This window comes from Heteronotia binoei, chromosome 6, assembly GCF_032191835.1.
Source record: "Heteronotia binoei isolate CCM8104 ecotype False Entrance Well chromosome 6, APGP_CSIRO_Hbin_v1, whole genome shotgun sequence".
NCBI lineage: Eukaryota > Metazoa > Chordata > Lepidosauria > Squamata > Gekkonidae > Heteronotia > Heteronotia binoei.
In genome coordinates, this window is record NC_083228.1 from 112,956,421 (window position 1) to 112,978,108 (window position 21,688).

General features: G+C 44.6%; 1 protein-coding gene across 1 annotated transcript in view; it reads left to right on the top strand.

Annotated features, from left to right (window-relative positions):
• The first annotated feature begins 6,325 nt into the window (after window positions 1-6,325).
• Window positions 6,326-21,688, top strand: part of LEKR1 (leucine, glutamate and lysine rich 1) — a 104,826-nt gene continuing 89,463 nt past the window's right edge. The window contains exons 1-2 of the mRNA XM_060242378.1: window positions 6,326-6,379; window positions 12,580-12,670. Coding sequence (XP_060098361.1) covers window positions 12,623-12,670 — 48 coding nt within the window. The 5' untranslated portion in view covers window positions 6,326-6,379; window positions 12,580-12,622. The remainder of the gene's footprint in view (window positions 6,380-12,579; window positions 12,671-21,688) is intronic.

Here is a 21,688-nt window from a genome sequence, read left to right on the forward strand (position 1 = left end):
AATGTGGGGGATGATACTTCCTACTGGACTCAGCCTCTGATGCACTTCCAGATGGAGGTTTGCAGTGGTTTGACATCCAAACTCAAGTGTAGGGTTTGTTTGTTTGTTTTTAGCATCCATGTGATCTTCTCCTGTAATTATCTGCTTTCTGTGCTTTTCCAAACCTGGCTGATACAACATAACATAAGAGAAGCCATGTTGGATCAGGCCAATGGCCCATCCAGTCCAACACTCTGTGTCACACAGTGGCCAAAAAAATTATATATGTATATAAATTTATACACACTATGGCTAATAGCCACTGATGGACCTCTGCTCCATATTTTTATCTAACCCCCTCTTGAAGCTGACTATGCTTGTAGCCACCACTACCTTCTGTGGCAGTGAATTCCACATGTTAATCACCCTTTGGGTGAAGAAATACTTCTTTTTTGGAGAGGCTGCAGTCAAAGCACCTTTGTGTGCATTGTGAAGGGGAAGGGGCTCATGTATGAAGATTCTGCCCATCGTGCTGTTTTCCTTACCTCATTCCGCCACCCCCCAGGCCACTGTATCTTCCTGCATCACCTGAGATCTTTTTAAAATTAGCAGTTTTCTGTGTATTTATTTCTTATGTATACCCTGCCTTTTCTCTCAATGAGACCTAATGTTGCTTAACATCATTCTCCTCTCCCGCATTTTATCCTCACAATAACCCTGTGAAATAGGTTAGGTTGAGAGAGTGACTGGCCCAAATGGGGATTTGAACTCAGGTCTTCAAGATACCAGTTCAACACCCTTAACCACTACACCGCACTGGCTCTTGGTTTCTAGCACTATAACATTATAGCAATCTGTTGCTGTGATCAAATTGTTCTTCTGAAATGAAAAGGTTGTTCTCTGTCCCTTTCATTATGGATCTTTGCAACGAAAATGGCTAGAGCAGGGGTGGCCAAGCTTGTTTAACATAAGAGTCACATAGAATAAATGGCAGATGTTTGAGAGCCACAATACATGAATGTCAGATATAGGTAGGAAGGCAGGCAGGCAAATGGGAAGAAGAGGGGAAAAGAAAGCAACCTTAACCACATTCTCCAAGCTGGATGACGGGTGGGGAGGACTTCGAGAGCCACACAATATGTGTGAAAGAGCCACATGTAGCTCCTGAGCTGCAGTTTGGCCACCCCAGGCTAGAGACGTCTTTCTTTTTAAAATAAATCACACTGTTTATGCAAATAGGCAAAATCATGAGGGGGCGCCTTCCACGTGAGCTGTGGGGAGGGGACATGCACTAACTAGCTGTAAGGCCAGTCTACATATTTGACAGAAATCTCAGAAGTATCACACACAACCCCCCACCCCGTCCCGCAAGTTTAAATGGGTGTATACGGCCCTGTTATGCCAAATTAGGGCAAGTCAGGAATCTTGACCTTGGTAGGGTTTGAAGGCTTGAACACTGAGAATGACAACAAAGCCTAAGCAGATGAGTGGAATTAATTCCACTAGGATGGAATCGTAACAGAAACGCCTACTCTGCGGATCACCTCATTTATTAGTTAGTTTTTCTTTTGTTGTGTGCTGCTCGAAAGAAAGAAAGAAAGAAAGAGAAAAAAAACAGCTTTCATCCAGGGCTGGCAGAGCAAAGGCAGTTCAAGTGGAGGGTAAACAGATGTCCTAGTTTAAAGGGATTGACCTAGGCTTAAGGGACTGCTTTGGGTCATGGAGAATTCTAGTGAAATCCGGACTGTGTGTTGTTTTCACTAACAGACAACCAGGCAGTTCTTGGTTCTACTGGCCTCTTCCTCCTCTTGAGCCTTGAATGTGCTGTGCTGTCCATGTAAACCACTAGCGGTGGCTAGTTTTAATATGAGGGGGAGAGGTCCCCTAAAAGACTGCAGCCCAGAATACACTGAAGTCAGTAAGATAGAAAGCAACATGCATGGGCAATAGGGTCATAGAAACAAGAGCAAAATGCTACAGTGGTCCTATTCTGCAGCTCATGGGTTCACCGCAGTTCAAACTCTGTACAGCAGCTGAGCAGCAGGGCTGGGGGGGCATTATGTTACTAGAAGCAACTAGGAGATCTGGGATCTCTCTCTGCCAACAGTTTTTTCCCCTTTTTTTCAGAGCTGTGTCCCAGAACCTTCTGTGAATAGCTGGTACAGACTCAGCCAGTGCCTTCTTTTGGAGAGGTGTCCTCACTAGGACTCGGCTTCTGGGTGTTGCCCTAGGAAAATCAGTACCTGATTAGAATATTATTTTGCTGCAGGCTTCCTAGGGTGACTTAACCATACAGCTATGAAAAAGGAGTCATTGTCAAATTGCGTTCTCAGGAGCCCTGGGACTTCTTGGCAGGCTTGTAGCCAGGATTTTAAAAGTTTGTGGGGGTGTAAAAAGTCAGGGGCACTTAACGGCTTTCCTCCCCTGGCTGCTGCCGTGATTCAGGGTGGCTGACTTGGTGCCTGACCTTCCCTCCCACCCTCCTGCCGCCAGCACCACCACAGCTTGAGGGGCCACCGGGGTGAAAGCTGAGAGACGGGCTGCCCCCTCCCCCCCCAATGATTTAAATACAGGAGGGGTACCCAAGAGCAGCTGCTGCCCCTCCCATACCATTTAAAGGGCTGAGAGGAGCAGCAGCTGCTCTTAGGTACCCCTCCCATGCAATTTAAATCAGGGAGGGAGGGGGCAGCCCCCTAGCCTCTCAACTTTCACCCCTGTGGTGGTGGTGGGGGGAAGGTCAGGGGCACCTGAGTTGAGGCACCCGACAGGAAGTCAATTAGGGCCCCCACAGGCCCCCCTGTAGCTACAGGTCTGCTTGGAAACTGAGCAGGGCTTCTCCATGAGATCTGCTATGATGCTTAATCTTGCCCATAAAACAGTTTGCTGGAAAGTCCCATCAAGTCACAACTGACTTATCGCTTGTAGGGTTGTCAAGATGAGGTGAACAGAGGCAGTTTGTCATTCTGTGCCTCTGCATAGTGACTCCACACTTCCTTGGTGCTCTCACATTCAAATGCTAATTAGGGCTGACCCTGCTTTGTGAGATACCAACCTCTTCCTCCAACATGGAGACATCAGGAAACACTGAGTGTGCTTAGGCTGCATTCTCTGTTCATAGGCAAGTAAACTGAGCCAGTACCCTGCCTGAAATGGCTAGCTGCTGCATGTCTCACAATCGCATCAGTATGGAAGTCTTCGCCTCTAAATCGACAAGCCTGGTTTGACAAAATCTGGAATCAATTTGTTATGCAGAAAATCTCAACTGTGGACCATGCTCATTCTGGATATAGCAAATTTATTTCTACATAGGCTTTGGTTTTGGATTTTATGTCCAGACATAATTTTCTTCCATCTAACAGTACATATCATTCTTGGCTATATTTTAATTTTTTAAAGGTTTTTTGTTTTGTTTTTTGACTCAGGATCTCCCACTACTGAGATTGTCTCTTATTTTTTAGGTATATAGTTATTCTTATGGTGCCTTAAATAGGTTAATAGCTTGTAATCACAGGTTAATACATTGATACTTGTATCAATATTCCTCTTTTTTCACTCACGGTTATTATATATGTAGGCTTGCTATTTATACATTTGCCTTTTTGGGGTTGTGCTGCATTCCTTTCTCTTTTCATTGCTATGATGTGTTAGAAACAAAGTACCCCTGAACACTTCCCAGAACCCTTTGTCATTGTGGCAGATGTGCAAGACAAAGCAAGATATACGGGGAGAGTTTGCGGAAGCTAGTTATTTTTATTTTTATATTGCTTTCTTCTCCAGCGGGGGACTCAAAGCCACACAACATTGTTCTTCCCTCCATTTTATTTTCACAACAACCCTGTGCGGTAGGTTCGGCTGAGTGCATGTGTGACTGGCCCAAGATCACCCAGCAAGCCTCCATGGCAGAGTGGGGATTTGCATCTGGGTCTCCCAGATCCTAGTCCAACTCTAACTAGGCTAGCTTGCTCATGTTTAAGTGAGTCTCCCCGTCCTTTTCTAGGCACACTTTCTGTGACTTCTGTTAAGCTATTTGTATGCTATGTTCTGTTATATCAGCACAGAATGTAAAGTGAGAAGCAGGCTACAGGAAGGGAGAGTGGAGTCAGGCAAATGGGGTGCCCTCCAAAATCTGCTGCCCAGAGAGACAGCTTTTTCTTCCTTCTTGCTAAGGCTAGCCCTACAGAGTGCTGAGCGACTGCTAAATTCCCTTGACTGACAGGCCTCTGGTTAGCTGGCGGCCCTTCAAGTCAGAGGTCCTGAGACAGTTCTAATTTTGTGTTTCGGCATTTCTTAACCCCGTAAGCCGTATTTCAGCATGTGCTAATTCCCTGGCAGTCCACACAAGTGACAGGGACTGGCACAAAATCAGTTCATGCTCTTTCCTGATGACGTCTTGTGCTCTTGATAGAATGATGCCAAAGGAAAAGTTCTCACTGTTGTTGCTATTTCAATGCACACAGTGCTTTACAGAGAACAAGAGCAGCTGACAGCGCACTATGCTGCTGAACATCAGAAGCACAGAAAATGTTTATAGGGATGAGCTCCTGGCCATGCAATGTGGTAAGCTGTGTTCTCACATGCCTCTTGAAAACCCAAAACCTCATTTTTCACGCAGGCTGCAACACTGAAATGAGTGTGTCAACTGAGCCCATACAGGGCAACAGATCACAATATCACTTGAGTGCTGCTGTGTGCAGATGGCATCTAAGGATGCAGAGACATATTACAATTTTATTTATGTTCTGCTTTTTCCCCACAATGGAGACCCAAAGTAGCTTACAAGATCATCCTCCTCATCTCCATTTTTTCCTCATAATAATAACCTTGTGAGATACATTAGGCTGAGAGTGTGACTGGTCCAACCCACATGCTTCGATGGCAGAATAGTAATTCAAACCTGGGTTTCCCAGATCCTGGTACATCACTTGAACTGCTACACCACACATTATACATTTGTTGATAATATATCAGCCAATACATGCCAATATAAATACCAATTCTATAAATAGGCTAATAATAACAAACCAAAATACATGCTGATAAATGAACACACAACCTCAGGGGTTTTTTACAATGCAATCCCAAACAGGTCTTTTCAGAAATAAATCCCACAGAGTTCAATAGGATTTAGTCACAGGTAAATGTACAGAGGATTGAGGCCCAAGGCTTGCCTATGGGCTTTCTCATGCACATGGCCTTTCATCCTCCCTTTAAAGTCCAGAAAAGGCTTCAAAGATAACTTGCACGTGTGTTTCTGTGAGAGTTAATCCTTTCCCCAGAATTAAATGCATTAAGAGCCAGGTAATAGTATGGAGGTAATAGTATGGTAAAATAATATAGCTGTGTTTCTAAAATCCAAGCGTAGGATTTCTAAAATACCCCAAGCATTTACTGAGTCTCAAGGCAGGTTTTAGTTCAAGTCAATGCACTTACATTGTATGTCTGTAATGTACTTTTACACTATAAAATAAGTAATCAATACAAATAATTAAAAATTACTAGTAATCAAGTTTTGTTTTATCTGGATGTGTAACTACATAACAAATGGCTTAGCTGAAAAGTAGGTAGAAACTTTCTCAGCCCAGTCAACCCAAACTAGCAATCACCAGAGCCCAACTTGTGATTCTTTTAATCTACTAAAAACATTTCCATGATTTTGCATACTAATTCACTGCCCACTTTCTCTATATTAAGGACTGCTTGCCATTCCATCCTATTGCCAGATGAAGTGTGCTTCTACTACACGAAAGCTTACGTTCTGAATAAAACTTGGTTGGTCTTAAAGGTGATACTTGACTCCTGCTTTGTTTCTCAGCTACCTGTTATTTGACAAAGGGACCTTTGACTATGCAAAACTTAAAATAAGAAATCTTGTTGATATTTACGGTGCTACCAGACTCGAATCTTGCTATCATCCGAAATACACTAACGGCCTCATCGCGGTCCACCAAATTCCATTCTCTCCATGTTTACTCGGAAGTCAATCCCATTGAAGCCGTCTGTATTTACGAGCAGGTGTGCGTCCTGAAACCAAACACACTGCTGGCATTCGTTCGGGGAGCGTTGTCCCCTGTAATTCGGAAGGACACCTTACGACTGGGTTGAGCACGACTGTGATCCTATGCATACTTGGCAGCGAGCCTAGCTGAACTCGGTCGGATTTATAAACCGGGGGTGTGGGGAGAGTAACTGATTGGCTTTTCCCATTCAGGGCACACAAAAAGCCGCTCATATCTTATGAGGGCTGTAAGAAGGCAGAAGAACTACTTCCGCCCTTAGCTCCCGGGTCATCCCGCGCTAGCCGGCCGGTTGCCCTGGGCAACCAGGAAGCGGACCGTCTCAAGGCTGTGCGTCTGCGGATCTCACCGCTCTCTCTGGGGAGCGCAGTTGGTCTCCCTTTCGGGTGAGTAAATGCGGGGCTTTGTCGCCGTCCTCCTGCGGTCTTTCCCATCGGCTCTGCGTGTCTCAGTCAGTGGAAGGCACGGAAATAGCACAATGGGATGCCCTGCGCTGGAGGAGCGCTGCAGGCATGTCACGCAATGTACGTCGGAGTCACGTAGGAGATGTTGGCTGCAATCCTGTGCACGTGAATCTGGAGGGAAATCCCGTGGCTTGAACGCAGTGGGACTTCAGAGTAAAAGTGCATAGGTTAGGGTTGCCAGCTTTCAGGCGGGGCCTGGAGATCCCCGTTTTTACAGCTGATCTCCAGCTGGCAGAGATAAGCTTCCTGGAGAAAAAGGTCGCTTTGAAGGGTGGACTCTATGGCATTGAACCATGCCGAGGCCCCTCACCAAACCCTGCCCTCTCTCAGTTCCATCCTCAAAGGCTCCAGGTATTTCCCAACGCTGACCTGGCAACCCTAGCTTGCACTGACAACGTCCCATAAAAAAAGAAAAACTAAGGCCTCGATACCACATGGTCCCCCCAAACGATCAAATCTAAGGGTACAGGCAGTTTGTAGTGATAGTCAGCACTTTTTTTGTAGAAAAAGCCCAGCAGGAACTCAAATAAATGATGATGATTTGTGTATTAGGCCACACCCCCTGACAGCACCATTATTTCACTCAGGGCTTTTTTTTTTTAGAAAAAGCCCAGCAGGAACTCATATGCATATTAGGCTACACTCCCTGATGTCATCATTGTTTCGCACAGGGCTTTTTTGCAGGGAAAAAAAATCCAGCATGAATCATTTGCATATTAGGCCACACACCCCTGATCCAAGCTAGCCAGAACTGCTTTCCTGTATGTCCCTGCTCAAAAAAACCCTTGGTGATAGTTATGTATTTTAAGTCTACCCTTTCTGACCTGAGTCAGAATTCACTCCTCCAGTTTAGCCTTACAACAACAAACCTGTGACGTAGATTTGGCTGAGGGAGAATGGCTGTCACAAATGGTGTCAAACACATGGCCCGTGGGCCAGATCAGCCCCGCAGAGGGCTCCAATCAGGCCCTCCACCAACTGGCTGTCATCTGCCTCATTTTCCTTTGCCTGCTTTTTTCGGTCGCCTTCGGGGAAGGAAAGAAAGAGCCAGAGCTTCCTTTGCATAGACCCCACCATCAGGAGAGCTACAAAGGGTGCATTTAAGACTAGCAACGTTTTAGTGAAGTTATGAGCTTTTTGCCTTGCTACAGAGAGAGAGTTTTGTTGGACTTGTTATGGGTGTAACTGGGTCCCTCTCCTCTTTTTCACTGTACTCATGCCCTCCAGTCTTTCTCAATAGGAAAGCATGTGAACTATTTAGAAGAGAAATATCAGCATTAGGCTTAGAGTGTGTTCCACCCCAGGTTTACCCAGCAAATTTTCCTTAATTTTTCTTTCACATTTTCCTTTGATTGTGGGTCTTGAATTTAGTCTTCCCAGATAGTAGGCTGACACTGACCACTGTACATGGCTCTCTCTCTGTTCTTGTAGTTGTTTTTTTGAGGGAAGTTGTATTTTTTGTTTAGTTGTAGTCATTTTTCTAAAATTATAGTTTTGTTGATAAGCACATAGCCCTCAGTCTGTGCCATGGTGCCTTCTCAAGTTCTTGACTAGTACGTGAAGCGACTTCTGTACAAAAGCTCACAATGCCCAGCTGCTTTATGTTCATCTGAATCTTAGGCTCAAAGCGCATTGACCATGAGATGTCTGAAATGAATGTCAATGAATCAAAAGTAGGTTTGCAATTTGCATATGTGCACACCTGAACAGCACATATTCAAGACTGGCACAGCACAGACATTTATGCTTTCCCAATCCCTCCTGAACACTCACAACGAGTGAGTGAGCCAGTTTGGTGTAGTGGTTAAGTGTGTGGACTCTTATCTGGGAGAACTGGGTTTGATTCCCCACTCCTCCACTTGCACCTGCTAGCATGGCCTTCGGTGAGCCATAGCTCTGGCAGAGATTGTCCTTGAAAGGGCAACTGCTGTGAGAGCCCTCTCCAGCCCCACCCATCTCACAGGGTGTCTGTTGTGGGGGAAGAAGGTAAAGGAGAATGTGAGCCGCTCTGAGACTCTTCAGAGTGGAGGGCGGGATATAAATCCAATATCATCATTGTCTGCAGTTTTTGGTGCAATAATTCATAGCAAGAGGTGACATTTATCAGAGACTATAAAACAAAATATTGCAAGTGTGCTAATATTTTAAGCATGTTTTATTTTAAGTTTAAAAAAACCTTTGTGTGTCTGTGCCATGTAAAGTTTATATGTCCACTACCTGGCATTTCATTTTATGATACATTTCTGTCAAATCCGGCCCTCATAGCAAATGAGTTTGACACCCCTGTTTTAAGGAGAACTTGAAAAACTTTTGCATACCATTTTGAATCATTTTAGTTGGTTCTGGTAAGGTGTATTACATAACTTTTCATTTTGGGATATTGCTTTGGACCCTACAGTTACATGCAGCCTCTTTCTACTATGAGGTTAGCTGGATTTATTCAGTAAAGAGGGATTTGTCAAGTGGAGAAAAATTAATCTGGGGAAAGGCTGTGCTTCTCCACCCCAGCACAAAGTCACATGATTCCATTGATTCTTTTTGTTTTTGTGTAATAACAAAAATTAATCTTCGGTATTAAAACCAGAATGACTAGTATGTTCTCCCTCTGTTGTCGACCTTGTAATGCACCCATGTGTTTCATTTGGCTCTAGAGACTCCCCCACCCCAATTGAAGGGTCAAGGAGCAAAAAGTGAGAAGGCAGTAGCTCAGCTGCATCGTAGGAAGAGAGACCCCCCTTCCCTTTACAATTCTTTCTTCATCTATGTCAGACACTTCCAAGTAAAAGTTGCTAGGAGCAATCTTCTCCCGTTGTGAGTGTTCAGGAGGGATTGGGAAAGCATAAATTTGTGAAGACAATTGAATCTGTGTTGTCTTAGAAATAAGTCCCAGTGGAGTTTCAGCTGAGATTGGATTCTTAGGCTTGTTTTGGGTTACATTTATATCCCAGCCTTTCATATACAATGTTCAAACCTAACAATAACATATAGCATTAAATTTTAAAAAACCCCTGCTAATAAAAAACAAAAACCCATTAATCAAAAAACATGCCATTAAAGCAGCAGTGCCACCATTTGCTGCAACAATCACCTCAGTTATTATTTTAAATGAAGTGGTTGTGTTAAAATTATTTTGACGTTATTTATTTGGAACATTTTGATGCTGCCTTCCCACCCAGTTCAGGGTTCCCAAGGCAGCAAGCAGTTCATATTAAAATGTTTTAAAATTCATGTATATATAAAATAATAAAAACAAAACAACAAAATGTAAATACATGAACAGGAAGGAATTGCCAAACAAAACTGGAGTCTTCACCTGCTGCTAGAAGAGAATAGATGACAACCAAATCTGTCCTGCAAGGAGATTTTGATGCCACAATTGAGATGCCTTGTTTTATTTATTTATTCATTTGATTTATTTGTGCCCATCTTCCTCCCCAATGGGGACCCAAAGAAAAGCAGTTTATATCATTCTCTTCTCCATTTTTTCCTCACAAGAACCCTGTGAGGGATGTAACATTGAGTGTGTAACTGGCCCAAGGTCATCCAGCAAGCTTCCATGTCACAAGTGGAGATTTGAAACCCAGTCTCCCAAATACTTGTCTGGCACACTTAACCACAACAGTGCACTGATTCTCAGGTTGTCACATGTCTAACTTCAGATGCTGGAGGCACCTGAAGCAGGGTCTCTGAAGACAACAATACTGGTGATGCAGGTTTGTGTGGGAGTAGGCTGTTCTTAAGGTGTGCTGGCCTCAATTCACATAGGGCTTTAAAGGTCAATACTAGCACCTTGATTTGGGCCCACGAGCCAACTGGGAGCCAGTGTAGGTGGAACAAGGCTGGAGTGCTATTATCTGTACGCGCACTCCAGTCAGCATTCTGGCTGCAGCATTCTGCACCATCTGTAGTTTTTGAACACTGTTCAAGGGAGCCTTATGTAAACTGCATTGCAGTAATCTAATGTGGATTTTTTATTTACTTATTTAATGTGATTTCTATCTCGCCCTTCCCAGCAAGCAGGCTCACAACAAAAGAATATGCAGATAAAATTTGTACATAATAGCACAGTATAAAAACTATAAAATCCAGTAGCCTTAAAACATGATGGTGAGCTAGAACAAACAAGGCTTTTGATAGCAGGGCGTAGACCACAATGGCAAGATCTCAGAACCTATAAGAGAATACAGTTTGTGCCAAGGGAGGGAGTTGCACAACTGAGGCACCATCACAGGAAAACGTCTGCCTCCAGCAGCCCCAGGCCTTTTTTTGAACAGGAACGCAGTTCCGGCTGACTTGGGAGTGTGGCCTGATAGGCAAATGAGTTCCTGCTGGGCTTTTTCTACTCCCTGCCCACACCCAAAGGGAGAGAAGTATCCAGAAGAGAAGAAAGAGGATCTCAGAGAAGGAATGGTTTCTCAGCAGGGAGTAAGAGGCCCTAGACCAATTATCATTTTTGGCCTCCCTTGTGGTGACATCATAGGGTTGCCAAGTCCAATTCAAGAAATATCTGGGGACTTTGGGGGTGGAGCCAGGAGACTTTGGGGGTGGAGCCAGGAGACTTTGGGGCGGAGCCAGGAACAAGAGTGTGACAAGCATAATTGAACTCCAAGAGAGTTCTGGCCATCACATTTAAAGGGACAGCACACCTTTTAAAATGTCTTCCTTCCATAGGAAATAATGAAGGATAAGGGCACCTTCTTTTGGGGCTCATAGAATTGGACCCCCTGGTCCAATCGTTTTGAAATTTGGGGGATACTTTGGGGAGAGGCACTAGATACTATATTGAAAATTTGGTGCCTCTACCTCAAAAAACAGCTCCCCCAGAGCCCCCGAAACCTCCAGATCAATTCCCCATTATACCCTATGAGAAGACGTTTCCCTCTCCACCCCCCTCCCCCCCGCCCCCCCCTTTCTGGGAAATCTGATGCAGGAGACAGAACTCACTCACCTCCGGAGGTGCAAAGGCACATGGTCCTTTGGGGGCGTGGCTGGGCTCCCCTCCCTTCACCGGCCAGCTGACTGGGGGCGGGAAGCAGCCTGAGAAAACGGAAGAGCTCTGGCTGCTGCGATCGGGGCTGGGTGCGAAGGGCTGCCGTTCTCCTCCTCCCCTCCCCCCCGCTTTCCCTTTTATGGCCAGCGGGGGGAGGAGGCTCCAAATCGGGAGTCTCCAGGCCTACCGGGGGATTTGGGACCCCTATGACATCATGCTTTATTGCATCATGCTATCCTACTGTTATTACCATCGTTTAAGGTGGGCCTACAACTGGATATTGATATACTGTACCCTGTCCGCTGGTGGTGCGTTTTATTTATTGTTTTTACTGTTAATTTTAATTCAGTGTTTTAACTTTGATATGTAGGTTTTTCTTGTTATTTTTATATGTTGTGATCCGCCTTGAGCCCGTTTACAGGAAAAGGCGGAATATAAGCCTACTAAATAAAAATAAAATAAAATAAGTGGTGGGGATACTCATACTCAACTGAAAGAGCCAGTTTGGTGTAGTGGTTAAGTGTGTGGACTCTTATCTGGGAGAACCAGGTTTGATTCCGCACTCCTCCACTTGTACCTGCTGGAATGGCCTTGGGTCAGCCATAGCTCTGGCAGAGGTTGTCCTTGAAAGGGCAGCTGCTGTGAGAGCCCTCTCAGTCCCACCCACCTCACAAGGTGTCTGTTGTGGGGGAGTAAGGTAAAGGAGATTGTGAGCCGCTCTGGGACTCTTGAGTGGAGGGCAGAATATAAATCCAATGTCTTCTCCTTCTATTGCTTCCTTTTCATCTAACAAGAGATAGTCAACTGAGTATGTTGGCTCCAGAGTTATCACAGCATTTCTCTAATGAGAGTACTGAGACTGGTCTCACCTATCTCTGAAAAAGTAGCTATCCCACTCTTGTAGGCTAGTTGTGGGCTTTTTACCCCTCTGCCTGTACACATAGTTGACTTTTGTGTTTGTTTTGTAGATGGCTGGCACCTGTTTCCACATGAGGTTGCTATCATGAGATTGGTACAGCAGAGCTGGAAAAATAAGCTGTTAGATGGTTCAAATTAGAAATCAAGATATTGTATCCGTGTTACTCCTCCTCCTAATTTCAGCTAATTTTCTCTATTTGTAATCTCTTAATAGTTTTGTTTGGCAGTACTGTTCTGCTCCTAAGTCCTAGAAGACCATGGACCGGCATGTTCCTGTGCATCCATTACCAGAAGAATTACAGAAGGTATGGAAAAAACTGTGGAAAAAACTGGATGTTGTCCTGCTTTTTATACTAACATAAGTGTAATTGCACTGACATCAATATAGATTGCTACAGCTACTGGTTTCTGTGCAGTTTATTAATGTGCCTAATGAACTGCATTTGCCCAGGCACTAATATTTGCACATAGTCTCTGTGTATACTGGGCCGTTGGCCTGATCCAACATGGCTTCTCTTATGTTCTTATACTTTGTTCCTCTTAGAATTGCGGCATTCCGTTTTTTAAAAAAAAATTATAATTTGTGCAATGAAACCCAGTGCAGACTTTTAACAAATCTCATGCAGGGTTGAAGCTGGTTGAGAATGGTGGCAACTTTGACATGGGAGAAAGAATGGGAGTTACCAGATTTAGTTTCTGCTGAAAGATGATAGGATAGGAAGGAACTGAAATGAGGGAGGAAAGTAGGAGCCAGGAGAAGAGGCATCAGGAGTCTTCTAACCACTCAAATCAGAGTTTGGTCCTTTTAAAATATAATGTGGACCCTCTCATAGATAGTTAGCAGCTGGAAATTCAGTAAAAAAAATTTTTGGTTTGTATGCAACCCATAGGAGGGGAGTGCTTTGCTTTATATGAATATATTATTATAATATGTACACTTCTCATGTTCCCTGTTTTCTGTTTCAAACTCCAAAGATAATTAACTTGTGAATGACAAGAGTTCTAAGACAGTATTCTCAAACTACAAAAGCTGAAAATGCTATTCTGTTTCTCTTATCATTTTTTAATATTTACTGTTACTATCAGTTTGAGTAGATTCTCAGTTTAAAAACAATTCCGTTTGTCATATGTTCGGTAAAAGCATAGGGGGTTGTGTCCCACCGCGAACCCATTTCCTCATGTGTGTACATGTATTCTCACAGCAGTAAACCTGGGAGCTAGGGTGGACTAGTGTGACTGACCCTGTGTCACCCAAAGAGTTTTCATGACAGAACAGGGATGCAAACCTGGGTCTCTCAGGTCCTAGTCTTTCAGTGATTGGTGTAAAGATGTAAATGATTAAGTATTGCTCTTTATTATATAAATAAAAAAACACAGAAAAGTTCAGTCAAACCTGAGTAGATTCTTTATAAGACGTGCCCTTGTTTTAGGGTTGCCAAGTCCAATTCAAGAAATATCTGGGGACTTTGGGGGTGGAGCAAGGAGACTTTGGGGGTGGAGCCAGGAGACATTAGGGGTGGAGACAAGATCAAGGCTGTGACAAGCATAATTGAACTCCAAAGGGAATTCTGGCCATCACATTTAAAGGGACGGCAGACCTTTTCAATTCCTTCCTTTCATAGGAAATAATGAAGAATAGGGGCACCTTCTTTTGGGGCTCATAGAATTGGCCCCCCTAGTCTAATCTTTTTGAAACTTGGGAGGTATTTTGGGGAGAGGCACTAGATGCTATACTGAAAATTTGGTGCATTTATCCGAAAAAACAGCCCCCCCCCCAGAGCCCCAGATACCCGCGGATCAATTCTCCATTATTTTCTATGGGAATATATCTCCATAGGGAATAACAGAGTTCCCAGCAGACATTTCCCTGCCCTCCCCTCTCTTTCTGATGACCCTAAAGTGGGGGGGGGACGGCCTCCAAACTGGGGTATCCCCTGCCCCCACCTGGGGATTGGCAACCCTTCTGCTAACTTCCAACACCAACTCGTTAATGAACAGCAGAAGGGCGGGGGTCAGGCCTCAGCAACTTGTAGGCTGGGTTGTGGCCAGAGTTGGAATAATTAAGGCCGAGCCTGTGAGCACTAGGACCGAGGAAGAGTCCGAGAAAATGGCAGGCACTAGGACTCGGCACGCGGGGATGTAGTAGGGCCCGCGGTGGCTCCAGGCGTGCTGCTCCTTTGTCGGGACGCGTCTTGTTGCGCTGGCTGAGCAACTGAAGGTTGGAAGGGACGTGAGTAGGCAAGTGAGCGTTAGTCATGCCCTGATCGAGGCAAGGGCTGGCGGGTGACAGCAGAGGAGACAATGGGGGAGAGTGGTGCTGTCTCACCCCCCCCCCCCCGCTTCCAGATTTTTGGAGAGCAGGGGAAGAGGCTGCAAATTCTGGGGTCCCCCGCCAGGGCGGGGGGGGGGGGGGTTGGGAAGCCTACCTTGTTCAGGATTAAAATGTACCATATCCAGACATAATTTTACCTGCAGTTTGATGCTTTTGAATATTTAGCCGTGCTGTCAAAACTTTAAAGTATTTTATATTGGAGGGGATTTTATAGTACAATAATTGCAGCCTAATAATCCATGCTTGAAAGGCGTAAAAAATAACTAAACTAACCTAAATCCTTCCTGGAAGGTGTTGTACAATAACCATTTTTTAGAGTCTGACAGTAGATGCAATTAAGTTTGCAATCCCATACATACTTAACTAGAAAGTAGCATCCATTTGAACTCAGTGGGATTTACCTTCCTATTGAATACACTGAGGAGTATGGCTTCCATCATGTATCTCTTTCTTAAAAGATATTGAAATTTGTCTTTGGAAAGATAATTGGCTGCACTTCAATGGGAATCAATAATTTTCATGAGACATTTTTTAAACAGCTACATTATTTATGCCAAGTAATTAAGGAGGGATTTTTGTGTGTGTATTCGTTGAAGACTGGGCAAAGATGCCAGCGTTCTGCCATTGGGGATCTTGATTGGGTGGAAAGGCAGCATAAATATGTTTTAAATAAATAAGTAAATTTTCTTTTAATTTCTGTGGCCTGTAGAGTTCTGTTCTTAGGAATGACTGAAAGATGGTTAGAAGAACCTGAATAAGGAAAACAGTAGCTGGAATGGACTGGATCCACATAGGTTGTGTGTTTGTGTGTGTAGACTATACATTGTTTTACCCTTTGTTCGCTAATCCTTTTATTTTTATGTGTGGAGGGTTGCATTCTTTTGAGAAAAGATTATATTGGGCCATTTGTGCTATTGACAAATTTAAATAATTAATATGTTTCATTAAAAGCTAGACTATTTTGTTATAGAGTCACGTCTGAATTTTAATAGCCTTATAAAACTGAAAAATTATATTTCTGTCTAGTAAAATGAAAACATTTCAACTGTTTTTCTGTTAGAACAGCCTGTATTAAGAACCTAGGAAGTTAAATGAATCCAAATTAGACGGCCTAGTATCAAAGTAGCTGAACGCAGGACACAAATATATCAATTATATGAAAAAAACATGCATTTATTACAAAATATTTTAAAAACAATTACAGGTCCAAATATAGCCTCAGTTCATATTAAAATTATATAGTAATCTCATACATAGTCCTTATGTGACCCTGATCAAATGCATTTCGGCCTAATGGTTTTTTTCAGTGGTCAAGCTATTGCACATTAGCTCCAGACAGCCTGTATACCTGATTGTGGACCTCATGGGGTGGGGTGGGGGGTGGAATAAGATAAGGAAGGGAAGAGTTCAAGGACACAAAAGAGATTTTAGTAATACGTAAACAAGTACTTGTGCCATAGACCCATTTCTTCTGTATAGATGAAAGAATCTTCCCAGTGATATGGCCAATAATCAGGGCCGGCTGTAGACTATCTGGCTCCCTAAGCTTGCTAACTTTTGGCACTCCCCCCCTGCACTGATAACATTACTGAGTCACATGGGGGGCACCCAGTTTGGCACCCCGGAAGGCCAGCACCCTAGGCAGTCACCTAGTTTGCCTAGTGGCAGGGCTGGCCCTTCCAGTAATCACAATAATCGTGCCCTCCTTGGCTGTAAACTGGAGGAACTTCAATAGATCCTCACAGTTGCTGCAAATCCCTCTCCCTTTCCTGTGGTTAGTGGGAAACCAGCCAATCCTGGGTGCTGCCTGTCATCCCTGAAAAAGACTTGGGAATGTTTTGCCTCCCCTTTAGGACTGTACAGCATGCACACCCATCCACACACCAGGCCATTCCCTGCCATTGATTGTGGGGGGAGGGGGACTTACCAGCGGTGGGGGAATGTCTAGCCTGACATGGCAGCAGCATCAGAAGAGATGTGATGATGTCGCTTCTGGTGCACACTACCACTGATTTGGGATACTCTATTTGACCTTACCAGGCCAGCATTGAGCTGGGGAGGCATGGCTTTTTTTTTTTGTCCTGCCAAGGTTTAAAGTCAGGTCACTGGCAGCTCTCCATCCATTTCTGCTGTCCTGAGGAAAACCGGACCTGGGCTTTACTGATCACCAAGGAGATCTCTGCAGGGAACCAGGTTTCAACACACAAGTTCCCTTGCTGTATCAGAACCCACACACAGTCAGCAAGCACAGGGGACTTGTCACTGGACCATGGATTCTGCAGGCAGGGAATGGAACAGGCAATCAAAACTCAGGGTCATCTAGAATGCTGACTGTCATTCACTTGGTGGTGGAGAACAAGATGTACTAGATCTGTGGCTCTTTGTGAAAAGGAAAGGTGCACCAGCCGAAATGGGAGATCTCATTTGCTTGTTTAGCACAAACATTTATTTGCTTCATATATACCTTTCCTTTCCCCCCAGTGGGGACACAAAATACACCATTTTCCCCTTCTCCATTTCTCCATTTCACCCCATCCTGTGGGGTAAGTTAGGCTGAGAGTGTGCAACTCATCCAAGGTCACCCAGAAAGCTTCCACAGCAGAATGGGGATTTGAAACTGCATCTCCCAGATCCTAGTCCAACCACTACACCAGATTGGCTCTTGATTGACTCCTTGCTTGATTCTTTGCTTCCTTGTGCCCTCCCCCCTCCACCTTCTATGCAACCTCCCTTTTGACTTAAATGTTGTGCCTCCTGTTCCCTGTTTTCTGCTTGAGTTATTTTCGAAGCCTCTCTACTTCTCTCTGCCTAGGTGTCCCTTACCCTACTCAGCTGTCCGGTCTCTCTCTCATATGAGGATCTCTAAATATAGGCATGTTCATTTGCAGCTTTGCAGTAAGGACTGCTGCTTCTGGAAAACATCTACTACAGCTTGATTAGATTACTTTTTTTAAATAAAAAAAAGGATTACACAATTTCGTGGAGGAGTGGTCTTTCAAAGTGTGTTATCCCTCATAGCTAAATGCACCTCCATGGACAGAGGCAGTGTATATCTAAACACAAAGTAGTTGTCATAAGAATGATCGGAAGCGCATCTTTTGTAGGTCCATGCTCCCTTATGTTCTACATGTGAATATTATACTTTTGTGGAGGTAGTGAGAGAAAACACACAGGGGCAAGTCCTAGATAGATGGACTCAGGCAGGTGTGGTTTCTTATTGTGGTCATAGATGCTCAGACACGCAGCAATATTTTAAAATTCCATTTTTATGCTTCTCAGGCTTTTTTTTTGTCTACAGATGATAAAATAAGATATAAAAGCACTAGAACAATTGCATCTGAATTGTCCATCCATTGTTAAGTTTATCCCAGCGCAAGCACACTTCATCACCTGCATATGGTGTGGGAAATTGTTTGACAGAGTTTTTTTGTCATCATGGAAGGGAAGACGGATTTGTAATAGAAAGAGAAAGCACCTCCTGTAGATCACACAGGTGCATGTATGTAAGCAACATCTCATTGTTTGCTGGCTTCTCATGCATCTGCTTTTTGTAGTGCTTTCAGGCCTTTGACGTGTAAGGTGCCTGTTTACTAAGCACCCATTTATTCCTGTGGTATTGAGGCTGGGGCAGCACTTGAAGGATTAAGGTCAGATTTATCCCTGCCTCAAATCTGTTGTCTTGGGACAGATTCAGCTTTGGATAATAGCTTTTAATTTTTTTTTCTTTTAAAAGAAAGAATGTGTGAGAAGTTCCCTGAAGAAGAATGCTTTGAAAATTGTGCAAATAGAGATGGTATGCCTGAGAGTGCTCAGGCATACCTCTCAAAATGTAAAATGTGACACATAGGTGTATGGAACTTTGTGCATCATTGTAGTGTCACACAGCTGCTATTTAGTGCAGCTCTCAGTAACAGGATACAAATCTGGTTTTGTTGTTGCGCAGTTTGTGAAATGGCTGGGAGTTGGAGTATCTTGCTCTTGTTGAAATGCGACTGAACTGGACCTCATTTTGAGGCACAAATCTAGGTGAGACTCAGGTGCTTTTTAAGGTTCTGGAAGGGTCTGTCAGAGAGGGAGAGCCACCATCCCTCTCTGACATTGCAGAGAGCTCTGGGATAGAGCAGAGAAGTTCTACAAGCCTGAGGTTTGTGGCTTAACAGCTGGGGGAGTTGCTGAAAACTTCTGAGTTCGTGTGAAGGGCTGAAGGTGATTGAAGGTGATTGTTGCTGATTGACTAGGAGTGGCTGTGTTCCCCACCCTCTTTGCATTATTAAGCTGCGCCTTGCCAGAGAGCTAAAGGGCTCTTGGCCTGTGGCTCTTAGCCTGGGGGCTGTGTAAGGACCAAGAACCCGGATTCCTTGTGTTCCCAATAAGGTAAGTAGACTCTCCAGGTGGGGAGCCACATAAACAAACGGTTTAAAAGGGGACTGTATATTTTTAAAAAGCTATCATGAAGGTAGAATGCCAGCAGGGGGGTGGGGGCTTTCCAGTGTTTTGCATTGAGTGTCACATGTATGACTATCTGCCCACAGGACAGAAGTCTTGGGTGTGTGCTTGATGCAAGGAGCTCCTGGTCCTCAGGGAACGAGTTCGTACTCTTGAGGCTGAGGTGACTAACCTGGAGAAGTAGAGACAGTCAGTTAGGCACTCGGAGAAGACTCTCGGGGATGTGTTAGATGAGCCCAGCTCTGAATGTGGCAGCCCCGTTGCTGCCAGGGAGCATGAGGGTTGAGAGGGAACAGGGCACCGGGCTGAGGATAAGGGGAATGTGCCCTCAGAAGGGACCTCTTCTTCGGTCGGTGAGTGGGAATCCTTTCACGCCAAGGAACCATCCCTGGGCAGGGAGAGAGTGGGGGTCTTGGAAGTTGGTGATTTGATCCTTAGGCAAGTAGACAGCTGGGTGGCAAAACCGCGTACTGACCATATGGTGACTTGCCTGCCTGGTGCGAAGGTAGCGGACATCACGCGTGTAGTAGATAGGCTGATAGACAGTGCTGGGGAGGAGCCAGTGGTCATGGTGCATGTTGGCACCAACAATGTGGGGAAATGCAGTCGTGAGGTCCTGGAGGAAAAATTTAGGCTGCTAGGTGGGAGACTTAAGGCCAGGACCTCCAAGGTAGCCTTCTCAGAAGTGCTACCTGTTCCACGTGCAGGGCTGGAGAGACAGGCACAAATTAGAAGTCTCAATGTGTGGATGAGACGATGGTATTGGGAGGAAGGGTTTAAGTTTGTTAGGCACTGGGATGCTTTCTGGAACAAGCGGGAGCTGTACAAAAAAGACAGTCTCCACTTGTCCCTGGATGGAACCAGGCTGCTGGCGCTTAAAATCAAAAAGGTGGGAGAGCAGTTTTTAAACTAAATCTTGGGGGAAAGCCGACAGGAGATGAAATGTCTCTGGTTCGGGAGGACTCATCTCAAAGAGATGAAGGGTTAGCTGTTACTTTTCTACTGGGTAATGGATCAGAGTTGTCCACTGAGATGGTGACAAACAGAATGGACTGCCTGCCAGAGTCTCGAGGCGGCAGGAGGAAGGTGGCGGGCCTAGCTTGCCTGGGAAATTATAGATGTTTGTTCACAAATGCTAGAAGTATTCAAAGTAAAATTGGTGAGTTGGAATGTTTAGTGTTGGGAGAAAACATAGGGCGTTTTCGCACTGACCTTCAAGTGGTGCGACCACCCTCCTCACGCCGGCGGATCTGCAGGGATTTCGCACCAGAAGCGCCGGCGCACCCAAAAGAGCCGGCGACTTCCGTCGCAAAACCAGCTCAAACGGAAACCGCCAAGAAGCAGGAAAACGTTTGAGCTGGTTTTGCGACGGAAGTCGCCGGCTCTTTTGGGTGCGCCGGCGCTTCTGGTGCGAAATCCCTGCAGATCCGCCGGCGTGAGGAGGGTGGTCGCACCACTTGAAGGTGAGTGCGAAAACGCCCATAGACATTGTAGGAATTTCAGAAACTTGGTGGAATGAGGAGAATCAGTGGGACACAGTGATTCCTGGATATAAGTTATATCGGAAGGCTAGGGAGGGAAGGGTTGGAGGTGGGGTGGCTCTGTATGTCAGAGAGGGCATACTGTCTAGTAAGACTGAAGTCAGAGAATTGGATTCCCTTCTAGAAATGCTTTGGGTTGAAATAGAGGGCCCAAGAGGAAATTTAACTATGGGAGTTTGTTATCGCTCACCAAATCAAAAGATAGAGGACGACTATAATATGATGGAAGGCTTAAAGATAGTGGCTAGACGTAAAAACTGTGTCGCAATAGGTGATTTTAACTACCCGCAGATTGATTGGGTCAATATGTGTTCTAGTCGAGAGAAAGAGATTGAGTTTCTAGATGCTCTTAATGATTGTGCTATGGAGCAGATAGTCTCTGAACCTACCAGGGGTGGGGTGATCCTGGATTTGGTCCTAAGTAATGGCCAAGACTTGGTGAGAGATGTAAAAGTGATCGCACCACTTGGGAGCAGTGACCATAACGTTATTGATTTCACCATTTGTATAAATAGAGAGTTGCCCAAAAAGACCAGCACAACCACGTTTAACTTTAAAAGGGGTAAATTCTCTGAGATGAGGAGGCATGTGAAAAGGAAACTGAAAGGAAAGATAAATACAGTCAAAACCCTTGGGGAAGCTTGGAGGCTATTTAAAAATACAATCCTAGAAGCTCAGATAAAATATATACCACAAGTTAGGAAAGGCACAAACAGGTACAAGAGAAGGCCTGCATGTTTAAGAAACAAAGTAATGGAAGCTGTAAAAGGTAAGAAGGACTCCTTTAAGCGGTGGAAAGCTAGTCCAAGTGAGAGTAATAAAAGGGAACACGGGCAGTGGCAAATCAAATGCAAGACTGTGATCAGACAGGCAAAAAGGGACTATGAGGAGCATATTGCAAAAAACATAAAGACCAACAATAAAAATTTCTTCAAATATATTAGAAGCAGGAAACCAGCCAAGGAGGCAGTGGGGTTCTTGGATGACCAAGGGGTCAAAGGATT